A 14,970-nucleotide genomic window follows, 5' to 3' on the forward strand; every position below is an offset into this window, starting at 1 on the left:
CACAAAGTATAGCCCTGAGGTGCCAAATCTACCAATTTTTGTAAATAGTTTTTTTGGGGCATTCAGCTATGCAAAAATGAGTGTGCAGGGCTATGTTCCAGTAAAACTTAAGACTAGGGAAATGAAGTTTCTCTCAGATACAGCCACCTAGGCTGCTTTGTAGTTTTGCATCACTGAGGCTGCTTTCAAGGTGGTAAGAAAAAAGTAGTGAATCCTTGTATACTCTTTCGATCACAGAGTTCCCTTTCTTAGTTCACTTGTCCAGAAATATAGCTTTACCTTTAAGGTTTAAGGTTCCTTCACAGCAGCCACATTGCACTCTGTTAATGAGGAAACATTTGGGATATGACCAGTAGAGAGAAAAGGGAAACAATACAAAAGGCAGACTCTTCTTACTTTTTGTCTTGCAGAGGCATCATTCTCCTGGTCTAGAAAGATGGTGTTTTCTGAATTTTGTTGGATATGCCTGTAGTATAGTTCTACACATGGGCTACACGCATTAGGGAATAAAAGGAAAAAACAAAACAAACTCAGGAAGCTTATTCCTCTGATTGGTCATTCCTCATATTTTTGCTTCCCTCTGCATTCTATCTATTATTAATTTTTTAGAATCCTGAGGTGGTAGTTTTTAATATGTTGTAGTCCAGAAGTTTTACTTCAGAGTAGTACAGGTAAGATTTTCTTGTAGTCTTATTCCATTTTTGTTGGTGTTGGAGGCACATTCATTAGGTGATTCTTAAATATATTCTCTACATCTCACTAGATCATTTTGGGAGAAAATACTTATGAAGAGAAGGCCTTTGTTTTTCCAAGGCTTAATCAAGATTTAAACATAATAGATATTCTAGCTTAGCTGTGTACAACTTTTGATTGTACAGAGGTAAGTCATGTAGGCCATGGTTATGAAATTATTTATTACATATGTTGTTCCAGACACTTTTCCAGAAATTTTATCCATACTCTTTAATTTCACAATAACCCTACTCTGTAAATGCCTTATTTTTCCTATCTGAAAGATAAGGGTGATGGCTCAGTGGCAGAGCACTTCCCTTGCACATGTTAGGGACTGGGTTTGATCCTTTGCACTACAAAAATAAACAAAATAGAGATATTGTGTCCATATATAACTAAAAAATATTTAAAAAAGAAAATTGAGGCACAGAGAGGTTAGATAATTTACCCAAGGTTATATAGATAGGTTTGGATCATGGCTTTCCCCATCTACTAATATAAGGCAATATATTAAGAGTCTGCCACAGTCTGGCTGGGCACACAATCACGAGCCACCACACAGCTTGTAGATTCAAACAGCAACTCTTTATTCCCGAACTCACACCAGCCGTCTACAATCACGTTCTGGGGAAATCCACGTTCTCTGCCCAAAATCACGTTCTCTGCCCAAATCCACCTCCACTGGGCTTCTATCTCCAAAATATACTGTCTGAATCCCGTGAGAACTCAAGGGGAACTCAGGCAGCAGGATACGCCCTATTCCCAGGAGGAATAATCTTAAACCTTAAACCTGGAACCTAAACTGGGAACACCCTAAACACGATTATCTTAAACCCGGAACACCCTAATCCGCCCTGGTCCTTGAGCAAGGTCACCTACATTCAATGTCGCTGCAACATGTCAGCAACATGGGGTACGCTGGCAAGGAAATTGTCATACCTACTTGGCTAATGGCTCCCAGCAAGAGTCTATGTTCTCTTTAAAATTTTTACTTAATATTGTGGAAATTTTCATATATAAACCAAAGCAAAGAATGGTATGTTGGATCCCCAGTTGTTCTTTACCCAGTTTAACTTCTTTTTTGTTTTATGTTTTGCCAACATTTTTTGTTTTCAATAAAGAATCTAAAAGCATATTCTGGGTATATCATTTCAGCCATAAACACTAAAGTATCTAAAGTTATAATAGCTTTTTAAAGAGAATATAGCCATTTTAATATAACTACAATCTAAAAAGTGAAAAGTAATTTTTTTTACATCATCTAATATCTACTTTATGTTCATTCAGTTTTATCGGATTGTCCAGATATATCTTGTTATAGTTGGTTCTATTGAGTGTTTCTCCATCCACACAGTTGATACACTTTTTTTTGGTTTTTGTGTTCAGTCCTGGGGATTGCACCCAGGAGCAGTCTATGGCCAGTCCTTTTTATTTTCAATTTGAAGGCAGGGTCTTGCTAAGTTGCTTCAGCTGACTTCAAACTTGAGATCTTCGTATCTTGGCTTCCCAAGTAGCAGGGATTACAGATATGCACCACCCTGCCCAGCCATATAACTCTTGATTTTCATAAATCTGTATTGGTTCTAACCCTGACTGACTGTAACAGTAACTGTAATTGTAATTTAAAAAATTTGCTTAAAGTAGTTTTTTAATTTTAGGATAATTTTGTTTTATTTTGTATATTGGGTGAATAACATCATGTTTGATATGGAGTAATTTTAGATTTATAAAAAGAGTATAAATATAAAAAAGTGTACAGAGAGTTCCCCTGTACTCCTTACCCAGTTTATTTCCCCTAATTTTTTTATCTTACATTACTTCTATACAGTTGCCAAAACTATGAAACCAGCACTGCTATATGACTATTAAACTTGTCTTTATTTGGATTTTATCAGTTTTTCCATTGATGTCCTTTTCTGTCCCAGGATCCAATTCAGGACTGCATTAGTTGTTATTTTTCCTTAATCTTTGAACTATTTAGTTTCTCAGATAAAAACTTCTCATGACCTGGAAGTTTTTGAGGAGTCCTGATCAGGTATTTTGTAGTGTGTCTCATATATGATGTATATATTTCTCTTAGGATTAGGTTAGTGTTGACTTTCCATATACCCAGTGAGATAACATAGAAGTAGTGTGTGTGTGTGTGTTTATGATTTGCTTTTGTTTTTCTTTTCATTTATTAAAAATTTATGTAGTTTCAAGGTCAAACTAGAAAACTTCTAAGCAATCTTATTTTCATATATCTGCCCTTTTTCTCTAAAAATAAGCATTTTTTTTATTAGTTTATGGTTTAACTTTCCAAAAGACAATAAGCAAACACAGAATCATGCATATCTTGGTACATATATGCTAGTATCCCCCTGTTCTCTTTTGCCCTTACACAGAAGATAACAGTTTATGTACATACTTCCTCACTAGGGCAATCTTTAACAATGACTTTTCCAATAATGGCCACTGGTATTAAAGATGGTTTTCTGTTTTAAACATTTAAGCTATTTTTTTCTAACTTAATAAAGGTCTTTTTCTAAGCCTTGAAAATGTTTAGTACATATATTGTTCCTTTTTTATTCACAGATATTTTCCAATTTGTCCCTGGATGAACGTTGCCTTTCTGCATCACTGGTTTGCAAGTACTGGCGCGATCTTTGTTTAGATTTCCAGTTTTGGAAGCAACTGGATCTTAGTAGTCGTCAGCAGGTATGTAATCTAATTTTAAGAAACTTAAGAAATGATCTGACCCACCAACTTTAAAAAATCTTTATTCTTCTTCAAAAATCTCTTCCATGTTGTTTTTCAGGATCATTTAATGACTGTAACCTAAAATTTTGTACTTTCTTAATTTTTCTTTTAATTCAAGTTAAAGCTATGTTCTCATGATGAACAAGATTGCTTTTGATGTAGATTGGCCATTTTGGGTTGCCTATTTTTTTTTTATTTATTTTTTTCAGTACTCGGGATTGAACCCAGGGCCTCACACATGCTGGGCAAGCATTCTGTCACTGAGCAATGTCCCAGTTCTTTTCAAAAATTTTATTTTGAGACAGGGTCTCTCTCAGTTGTCTAGGCTGACCTCAAATTTGGAATCCTCCTGCCTCAGGCTTCCAAGTATCTGGGAGAATAGGTGTGTGTCACCACCCTCAGCTTCTGTTGCTTTTTAATCTTCTTATTCTTCTTCATTTTTTCATTACCTTTTTAACATTAGCAAACTTTTCCTTTTTTGTGTGAAGTTATATCACAAATATTATTTTAATAGTAGAAAAGAATAGCAAACATTTTTATAGACTGCCTTTGTATCATGTACTATTCTGAAAGCTCTTTCTTTTTCTTTTTTTCATTTGGGACCAAAAATAGGGTCTTATGCATGCTAGGCAAGTACTCTGACACTTAGCTACCTCCTCAGTCCTTTTTTATTTTTATTTTGAAACAAGAATCTTGCTAAATTGCCCCTGCTGGCCTCAAATTTGTCTTAGTCTCTCCAAGTAGCAGTGATTACAGGGGTGTGCCATCAAGCCTGGCTGAGGGCTTTTATGTATACAATTCATTTATTTATCTCAGTAATTCCATGAGGAGATACTTGTATTTCCCCTGTATTATGAATGAGGAAATGGAAGTAAAATGGGCTAAGATAACTTTTTAAAACTTACATTTTGATTGATTTTTCTAACCCTCCCCATTGCCCAGCTGTTTAATATATTTATATCAACTCAGGACCAGACAAATGTAAAAGATGTGTAGGACAAGGTATGGAGTATACCATCCTCCCAGCACTTCAATGTGTTCACTATTGGAGACTATTTGAATTTCCTTATTAAAAGAGTTTTTATAGCAGATTCTCCAGGCCATCCCTGGAGGATGGATGCTGGGGGTAGGACTGAACATTTCCATCATCTCAAGGATCTAGGGGCACAATTTTTTTTTTTTTTTTTTTTGGGTGGTGCTGGGGATTGAACCTTATGCATGCAAAGCAAGCACTCTACCAACTGAGCTATATCTCTAGCCATGCCCCTCTCCCCCCCACCTTTTTAAAAAACATATTTTTAGTTGTAGATGGACACAATACCTTCATTTTATTTATTCATTTTTATGTGATGCTGAGGACTGAACCCAGTGTCTCAGGAGTGCTAGGCAAGTGCTCTACCACTGAGCCACAATCCCAGCCCTAGGGGCCCCATTCTGAGTCACTTCATTATTTATTATAAACTCAGGTGTGGTTAAAGGGGCTTGTTTCATAATAAAAGATACTATCATTCAAGAAATTCCAAAGGTTTCGGCAGCTCTGTGCCAGAAACTGGAGACAACAATTTTTTTTATTATGCCACTCAGGGGCACCTCAATTCTTACTGTTTAACATTAAGGATTTTCTTTTGATTGTGTTTTTTTTTGCTATAATCTAGATAATTTATTGTGGGAAATTAAATGAAAGAAAGGAACTTTCTACTTTTAGCAAAAGTTTGAATTTATTTCCTTTTTTTCTCTCATAGGTCACTGATGACTTATTGGAAAAAATTGCATCAAGAAGTCAGAATATAATTGAAATCAACATTTCTGACTGTCGCAGCATGTCTGATACTGGCGTATGTGTTCTAGCATTCAAATGTCCTGGACTTCTTAGGTATACAGCCTACAGGTGTAAACAGCTTTCTGACACCTCTATTATTGCAGTTGCCTCTCACTGTCCTTTACTTCAGAAAGTACATGTAGGCAATCAGGACAAACTTACTGATGAAGGACTCAAACAGGTAAATTTTAGCATTTGTAGAATGATTTTACTCATTAATTAAAAATGTTTTGCAGCAACACTTTAAAAGGTTGTTGTATTTAAAAGAATGCCCAGAGAATGAAATGAGTCATCTTTTTTATATACCAGTGAATTTTTATTTGTTAGTAAATTAGAGTGCCATAGTTACAATAAGTAAATTAACTTTGTTATGTGTTTAGTGAGTGCCTGAGCTTCTGTGACCAGCCATTCTATTAATTTATGTTTTTTTTTTTTTAACTTTAATTTGCTTTAAGTAACAGTATGCAGATTGGGTCAGCAAAAGTTGCACCCCTGTGTCCCTCCTACCCCACAATCCCAGGATTAAACCCAGAGACTCTTTACCATTGAGGTATATCCCAGCCCTTTTTATTTTGAGACAGAGTCTTGCTAAGTTGCCTAGAATAGACCCAAACTTGTGATCCTCCTGCCTTAGACTTCCAAATTGCTGAGATTGCGGAAGTGGATCAGCGTGCCTGCATGGGTCAGAGAAGGTTTTGAAAAAAAATCTGCTTTTTTGGGGAGGGGTATACGGGATTGAACTCAGGGGCACCTCAACCACTGAGCCACACCCCCAGTCCTATTTTGTATTTTATTTATCCACACGGTCTTACTGAGTTGCTTAGCACCTTGATTTTGCTGAGGTTGGCTTTGAAATTGTGATCCTCCTACCTCAGCCTCTTGAGCCACTGAGGTTACAGGCATGTGCCACCGTACAGGGCTAAAAAAATAATCTTAATAATCTTAATTTCTCTCTTATATTACTAGATACATACATACATGATTTAAATTATTTAAGTATGGAAGTCTAAATTGAAGAGCATAAAATGAAGACAAATGGTAATCATCTGAATATCACCGAATAATTGAGTTAAAATTAGCTTTACATATACTTTTTTTTAATATGCTTCCTTTGGAAATGACATTTAGAATTTCATGGATCAGAGTGGATTGTTCATTTCACAAATGAAGATCCTTAAATTTAAACATTACGGACGAATTAACTGAATGCTTAATATTAAAAGAAATTTGGGAAGATTTATCCTAATTGGTAACTACTGAGTGTGTCAGGTTACATATTAAGTATATTATCAATTTATAAGGAAGCCTATGTCATTGCAAAAACAAATTGTGCAATAACAATTTTGCTTGTTGTAATATTTTTCATCATTGATTCTGCTATATACAGGACGATTCACTAGCATTTCATGAAGTTCTTAAAATGTATTAAAAAATTAATGTTTTATGGAGACATATACATGAAGGTAGCATGATTTTATTTGCTTGATAGAAATTCTCAACAATTTATATTTCACCCTGAAACATTTTTAAAAGTTCTGTGAATTAAGAACTGAATTCAACTGTATTTAAATCTCATGAAATTTTACAAATAGGGATTAGTTTAGCAGACTACTGAGGGTGTTCCTAGTATTATTTGTGAAAACCAATAAGATCACAGTTATGGTTGAAATAGAATGATAGCTACTTTAAGAAGTAAAACTTTAGTGTGCTGCTTAAGTATTATGAATTTTACTACTGTGAAACTAATTATGTAACTCCTCCCTAGAATATAAGGTGTTTTTGAGCTTGTTAACCTGTTTAGAGGTTTGCTTTAGATTTTCCTGGTTTCTGAATTAGGTATATATAAATTATATTTCTGATAGAAATAGTAAAACAGTACAAATTTTTCTCCTTAAGCTAATTCTGTTCTTTAGTATTTACATAGCAATCTCATTGTAGCATAGAGAGTAATATTTTCCTGTCCTTAAGAGTCTCCTGTAGCAGGGTTAATTTAGATTCTTTTCTTCTGATGGAATAGTGTTATGGGTATAATAAATAATGGCATATATATATATATATATATATGTATATATATATATATAAATATAAATAAAATATCAAATAGAAATATAGTTTTATGAAAAAACACATATATGCAATGCACATTAATATTATCTATTCTGTGTTACTATGTTAAATAAGTGCTGGCCTTGACCCACTCACTAAATTAATTTTATGACTCAGTGATATTTTGATAAACCCTGCTTAGGAGCATATTATGTTTTGAGTCAACTTACAGTTTTTAAGATATATAAGTAAAGTTGCAAAAGCCTGGATGGGGCTATTCTTAATTGATGAATTTTATTGTGTTAATGATTTCTCTTGAACTCAGTAACTTAGCAATTCACTGAATTGTTGGTTCTATAGCTAAAATTTTTTCCTGTTTTTTCAGTACAAACTGACAAATATTTTAAGGGGATATGTATATATTTTATCGATAATGTCTCTAAAATATAGTTTTTTCATAAATGATATAATTTTTATTTATTTATTTATTTTTAAAGAGAGAGTGAGAGAGAGAGAGAGAGAATTTTAATATTTATGTTTTAGTTTTCGGCAGACACAACATCTTTGTTTGTATGTGGTGCTGAGGATCGAACCCGGGCCGCACGCATACCAGGCGAGCGCGCTACCGCTTGAGCCACGTCCCCAGCCCCAAATGATATAATTTTGATTGACTTTAGCAAATATCAAATGTGTGTGCTTTTTGAATTCTTTGACTGAAAATCAATTGCTTAGAGATCTAGAATTTAATATTTTAAGTGTTGGATTCTGTTTACTAATGTTAAACTTACGGTGAAGCACCTAAAAGACCATTTTTGACTAAACTATTTTATTTGTGAAATAGCACTTTGTAATGTTGGTATTTATATTTCCATAAAATATAATTTTACCCAAATAATTTTACTAGTGGAACAGTTTTTACCAGTGGAACGTATATGTACATCTTATAAAATTATAATCAAAGCCGGGTGTGGTAGTGCATGCCTGTAATGGGATGCTGAGGCAGGAGTTCAAAGCCAGCCTCAGCCATAGCGAGGTGCTAAGCAACTCAGTAAGACCCTATCTCTAAATTAAAGAATACAAAATAGGGGGCTGGGGTTGTGGCTCAGTGATAGAGTGCTCACCTAGCACGTGCAAGGCCCTGGGTTCAATCCTCAGCACCACATACAATAAATAAAATAAAAGTATTACTACAACTAAAAAAAATAAATAAATATTAAAAAAAAAAGAATATAAAATAGGGCTGGGGATGTAGCTCAGTTGTTGGTGCCCCCGAGTTCACAGAGTTCAATCCCTGGTACTGCTCCCCCTCTGCAAGAAAAAAAACAAAAAACAAAAAAAAACTATGATCAACAGCTCATGGTGGCACATGCTTGTAATCCCATCATTTGAGAGGTTGAAACAGGAGGATTATAAATTCAAGGCCAGCCTGGACAACTTAGTGAAACCAAATCTCAAAATAAAAATAAAAAGGGCTGAGGATATAACTTAGCACCCATTTGTTCAATACCCAGTGTGGCCAACAGTAATGACAACAACAAAACAAAAACTATAATCATGTATCTAGGACAGAGGAGAAGAAGCATTTAAGAATAATAGGCTGTTTTAGTTTTCCTAATATTTTCTTATCACTTTGTATTTGCCAGCTAGCAAATGATAGCAATAGCAAAGCATTAAATAAATGCAATAAATTATATTTGTTAAGTTACTATTTTATGTGTCTGTCACACCTGAATCTAATTTAATAGAACTCAGCATTTTTGGAAATGAGTCTCTGTAGGCTGAAAATGGTGTAAAGATAATAAGTGTTGCATTGGTAAATTTTAATCTGATGATACTGTGAGGTTTTTTTAATCTTTCAAACCAAATATTTAAAGTGATGTCAGCAAAATATTGGAGTAGGAACCTCTAAAACCCTGTCCCTCCATAAAAACATTGAAAAACAAGTGAGAATTATCAGATCCAACTTTGCCAGAACTTTGGAAAACAGTAAAAGGTTTATAGTAACCAGGGGAAAACTAAACCATGAAAAGGGCAACTAAAAAGTGGAAGGAATGCATTGTGACTTTTACTTTTCTGAACCCTTCCTTCTTCCTACCTTGACAACAGGCATGAAGATAGTCCGCATTTGCAATGTCCCTGGTGCCAGAAGTAATAAAATGGACCTTATTTGTAAATTATTGTTTTCTTGTTCTAACCTATAAGAGAGCTACTCAAAGGGTTGTTACAGGTGCTCATAGTTCTGTTTCACTTGATTTAGAACTCTTTTGGGGAGGAAAAACAGTGGATATTGACTAAAGACATGTGGCCAATGGAAAAACTTGCATTTACTTTGTGTGAAAAATTATGGTGAGACATACAGTAGACTTCCTAAGGCCTGAGAAGTTCCTTTTTTGGGAGGATTAAGGTAGTCGGCATACCATTGTATACAGGGGAATTTAAAAAGCCACGTGCAGGGATTTCGGGTGTTGTTCAGTAGTAGTATGCTTGCCTAGAATTCAGGAGGCCCTGGGTTCTATCTCTTCCTCTGCAAAACAATAAACAAAACAAAAAAGCCACATAAATGCATGCCCAGGTCCAAGACACATGCTCAGGAAAACATAAGATGACCATAAACTTTCATTACTGGCTGCTTTCTAGTTTTAGTATAAACAAAAAGTAAAGGTCAAGGAAGAACTGTAAATAGGCACCTAACCACTCTGCAAAAACTGGGCAAAGTTTGTTCTAGTTTGTTTTGTTGGTATTCAAGGAAATCTCTTTCAAAACACTGGCTTAACATAAGTTAATCCTTGAATAATAAAAGACATCAGGGTGCTGGAGCTGGGGCTCAGTGGCTGCAAGTAGCACACTTGCCTGGCATGTGTGAGGAACTGGGTTCAATTCTCAGCATATAAGTAAATAAAATAAAGGACTATCAATAACTTAAAAATCAAACCCTGGGGGAAGTGGGAAGAATCTGATTACCCAAGTTTCTACATTATAATATTGATACCTAGTTTAAAAAAAAAAGAGTCACAAGGCATGCAGAGAAATAGAATATGGCCCCACTAATTGGCAGAACCCATCCTTAAGGAAGCCTAGACATTGAATTTATTAGGTAAAGATTTTTGGGTGGCATATGCCTGTAATTGCAGTGACTTGTGAGGGTAAGGTAGGGACTTGCAAGTTCAAGGCTAGCCTCCACAATTTAGTCAGACCCCATCTCAAAAAATAAAAGGACTGGTGTAAAGCAACCCTGGATACAATCCCCAGGTTCCCCCAACAACAACAACCACCAAAAAAAAAAAAAAAAAAAAAAAATTTAAAGTAGAACTGCCCTGTAAGGAATGCTAAAGGAAATGATAAAAGAGAGTTCCCAGGTGACTCATGCCTGTAATTCCAGTGACTCAGGTGAATGAGGCAGAAGGATTGTAAGTTCAAGGCCAGCTTTAGCAACTTGCAAGGCCCTATGCAATTTATCAGGACTCTATCTCCAAAGGAAAAGGACTGGGGATATAGCTCAGTGGTAAGAATCTTTGGGTTCAATCTCCAGTTCCAAAAAATGAAATGCCAAATGAGTATACTTTAGGCTGAAATAAAAAGACGCTAGATAGTAACTGAAAGTTATGTGAAGAAAAAAAATCACTGGTAGAGTTAACCACATAGGGGTTGAATATACAAGATGGAAAAAGTTTGTTCCATACAAATAGTAACCAAAATACAGCTGGAATGGCAGTTTTATCATACAAGATATATTGTAAGTCCAGAAAGTTTACAAGAGACAATGAGAGTGATAGATGTTGAGAACATTTATAATCCTTTAGGAAGATGAATAGTTAAATGTGATTGTTTAGAGATTCAAGAGAATCTCTAAATATATGTAAAAAAAAAATTGAAAGACTTGAAGGGAAAAATCTACTTTGATAGTTGGAGACTTCTATAACTCAATAATTGATATATCAACAAAGAAATACAAAACATGAATGATAGCATAAACCAAATTACATCTAACAGACATGTATAGTATACTTCACTCAACAGTTGAAGAACACATGGAACATTTTCAAGAACATGTTTTCATAAATTTAAAAAGAATGGAACATATACAAAGTATTTTCTCTGACCATAATAGAATTAATATGGAAAATAATAACTGAAAGAATACTAGGACACAAACATATAGAATTAAAACTATTATACAACCAATGGGTCATAGAAAAAATAATGGATGAAATTAGAAAATATTTGAAATGAGTGAAAATGAAAACACTACATACTAGAATTCATTGGATTCAGCAAAAGCATCATTCAGAGAATACCTTATAGCTATAAAAGCGTATAATAAAAAGTAAAATCTCAAATTGGTAACCTAAGTGTACATCTGAGGGAACCTGAGAATATAGAACAAGCAAACCCAAAACTAGTAGAAGGAAGGAAATAATGAGCAGAGTAAGGATAAACAGAATAGAGAACAGAAAACTACAAAGAAAATGAAGGAAAACAAAATTAGATCATTTGAAAAGATCAAGAAAATGGACTAACTTTGAATAGATTTTGACAATGGAAAAAAACCTTGAAAATTAATAAGTCATACATGAGAGTGGGATTGGTACTGACTTTACAGAAATAAAAAGGATTCTGTGAGAAAACTACACCAACAGTATAGATGAAATAGACATTTTTCTAGAAATAAACTATAGAAACAGATTCAAGAATTAGAAAATCTAAGTAGATTTACACCAATAGATTAACACCAGTCCTTCTCAAATTCTTCCAATTCATTCTGTGAGGCCAGCATTACCCTGCTTCTGAAGCCACATGAAGACATCTAAATGAATAAATAGAACCACAGACCAATATCTTGAATAAATATGCAAAAACTTTCAGCCAAGTTTTGGCAAACTGAATTCACCGGCATATTAAAAGGATTATATATCATGACCAAGTATAGTTTATCCCAGGAGTGTAAGATTTGTTCAAGATACAAAAATCAATTGATGTAATATATCATGATAACACAGAAGAAAAAGAATAAACAGTTGTTGTTAAAGAATCATTTAAAGAAATCAGCACCCTTTCATAATGAACTAGGAATAGAGTGATATTTCTTCAACATAATAAATAAAAGCCATATGTGATAAACTAGCTGATACACTTAGAGGTGAAAAATGGAAAACTTAAGAACAAGAAAAAGAGAATGCAAATTTTTTGTTCTGCATTCTTCTGTGAGTTCAAACCAGAGTAATTTGACAATAAAAAAGAAGTAAAATGCTTTCAAGTTGGAACGGAAGAAGTAAAACTCTCTCTTATTTGCAGATGGCATACTTTTATATATAGAAAACAAAGAATCCACAAAATAACTATTTTGAATTAATAAACATTTTCAGTAGCGTGCCATGACAGAAAAGTCAGTTGTATTTTTGCCCACAACAATGAAAACCCCCAAAGAAATGGAATTCAAATAATTCCATTTACAGTAGCAACTAAATTTTTCTATAAATGCTGCTTTTGCTTCATTCCATAAATTTTGACATGTACTTTCATGTTAATTTAGTTGAATATTTTTTAAGAATTTCTTTGGAGGCTACTTTGACCCTTGTGTTATTTAGAAGTGTGTTGTTTAATTTCTGAATGTTTTTGGATTTTCTAATGATTTTTCTGTTATTAATTTTTAATTGTGGTGTGTTCTGAGAGCAGATATTGCATGATTTCTGTTATTTTAAATTATTAAGGTGTGTTTTTAAAATTTTTAATTTTTTTTAACTTGTTCTAATTGGTTATACATGATAGTAGAATGCATTTTGACACATTGTACACAAATGGAGCACAACGTTCATCTCCTTCCTCTGGCAGAACTTTGTGCAGAGTCACACAGGTAGTTTAATCATACATGTATATACGGTAATAATGTCTGTTTTATTCCACTGTCCTTTCTATCCCTACATCCCTTCTCCTCCTCTCACTCCCCTCTGCCCAATCCAAAATTCCTTCATTCCCCCTCCCCACATTGTGAATCAGCATCTGCTTATCAGAGAAAGCATTTGGCCTTTATGACTGAGTAATATTCCATTATGTATATGTACCACATTTCTTTATCCATTCATCTGTTGAAAGGCATGTATTTTGGTTCCATAGTTTAGTTATTGTGAATTGAACTACTCTAAACATTGATGAATCTCCATACTGCTTTCCATAGTGGTTGCACCAATTTGCAGTCCCACCAGAAATGTATGAGTGTACCCTTTTCCTCACATCCTCACCAACACTTAATATTGCTTATATTCTTGGTAATTGCCATTGTGACTGGAGTGAGATGAAATGTTAAGAGTAGTTTTGATTTGCATTTCTCAAATCACTAGAGTTAAAGTGTGTTTTATGGTCCAGAATGTAGTCTGTCTTGGTGAATGTTCCATGTTAGTTTGAGAAGAATATGTATTCTGATGTTACTGAGACAGTCCACAGAGGACCACCATATCCAGTTGATTGTTGGTGTTATTGGAAGTCAACTTTTTTTCTTTTTTAACTGCAGTGCATTAAAATCTCTAATTATCATAATGGATTCATCTCTTTTAATCTGTCACTGTTTTTGCTTCATATATTCTGACACTCCTATTAGGTGCATACTTGTTCAGGGTTATTATATCTTCTTGGAGTATTGTCTCCTTTTTCATTATGTTATGTCCTTTTTATCACTGACAACTTACATGGAACTCTGTTCTGTCTGAAGTTGTTATAGTTATTCCCAGAGTTTATTTAATAATCGGAATCTTTACTTTTTTACATTTCTGAAGGATTGCTTTTAAGTATTCTCTTTTCTCTCAATTTGTAAATCTCTCTTAGTGTATAGTCATTTAGGGATTAATTTAAATATTCAAATTTCATTTGGTAACAATTTTTGTGACTGTTTCATGGACTTCTTTTTTAAAGATTTTTGGTTTGTTTGTTTTAAGAGCAGTTTTAGAGTCATGGCAAAATTGAGAGGAAGTAGAGATTTCCTATATTCTTCCTGCTTCCACATGTGCACGACCTTCCTCATTATCAACATACCCAACCAGAATGGTCCATTTATTACATTTAATAAACCTTCATTGACACAATCATCAGTCCCAAAGTCCATAGTTTATAAAAGGGTTCATTTTTGGCATTGTGTATTATGGGTTTTGGACAAAGACAAGAAGAGATAGTTCTACAATTATAATATCATACAGAATATTTTACTGCCCAAAATGTCACTCTACACTCTACTCTTAACTTTGGGCGATCACTGATCTTTTTATTTTCTTTATTATTTTAAGTGTTCCAGAATGTGTCTGATTCCAGTTGGAATTATATAGTATAAAGTCTTTTCGAATTGGTTTCTTTGACTTAGTAGAGCATATTTAAGGATCCTCCATGTCTTGTCTTTTTTTTTTTCTTCTTTTTTTGGTACTGGGGATTTAACCCAGGGGTGCTTTACCACTGAGTCACCTCTGAAACCCTTTTTATTTTGTAATTTGAGTTAGGGGCTTGCTGTGTTGCTTAGGACCTCCCTAATTTGCTGAGGCTGACCTTGAACTTTCAGTTCTTCTTTCTCAGCCTCCAGTGTTTCTGGGATTACATCTTCCATCTTTTGACAGCTCACTTATTTTTAGCACTGGGTAATATCCCATTATCTGTGT

General features: G+C 34.2%; 1 protein-coding gene across 1 annotated transcript in view; it reads left to right on the forward strand.

The window, feature by feature from the left end:
* The window catches only part of Fbxl17 (F-box and leucine rich repeat protein 17), a 529,863-nt gene that overhangs the window by 10,041 nt on the left and 504,852 nt on the right, over window positions 1–14,970 (forward strand). Inside the window, exons 2-3 of the mRNA XM_027927783.2 lie at window positions 3,307–3,429; window positions 5,214–5,471. Coding sequence (XP_027783584.1) covers window positions 3,307–3,429; window positions 5,214–5,471 — 381 coding nt within the window. The remainder of the gene's footprint in view (window positions 1–3,306; window positions 3,430–5,213; window positions 5,472–14,970) is intronic.

This window comes from Marmota flaviventris, chromosome 5 (genome assembly GCF_047511675.1).
Source record: "Marmota flaviventris isolate mMarFla1 chromosome 5, mMarFla1.hap1, whole genome shotgun sequence".
NCBI classification, from domain to species: Eukaryota; Metazoa; Chordata; class Mammalia; order Rodentia; family Sciuridae; genus Marmota; species Marmota flaviventris.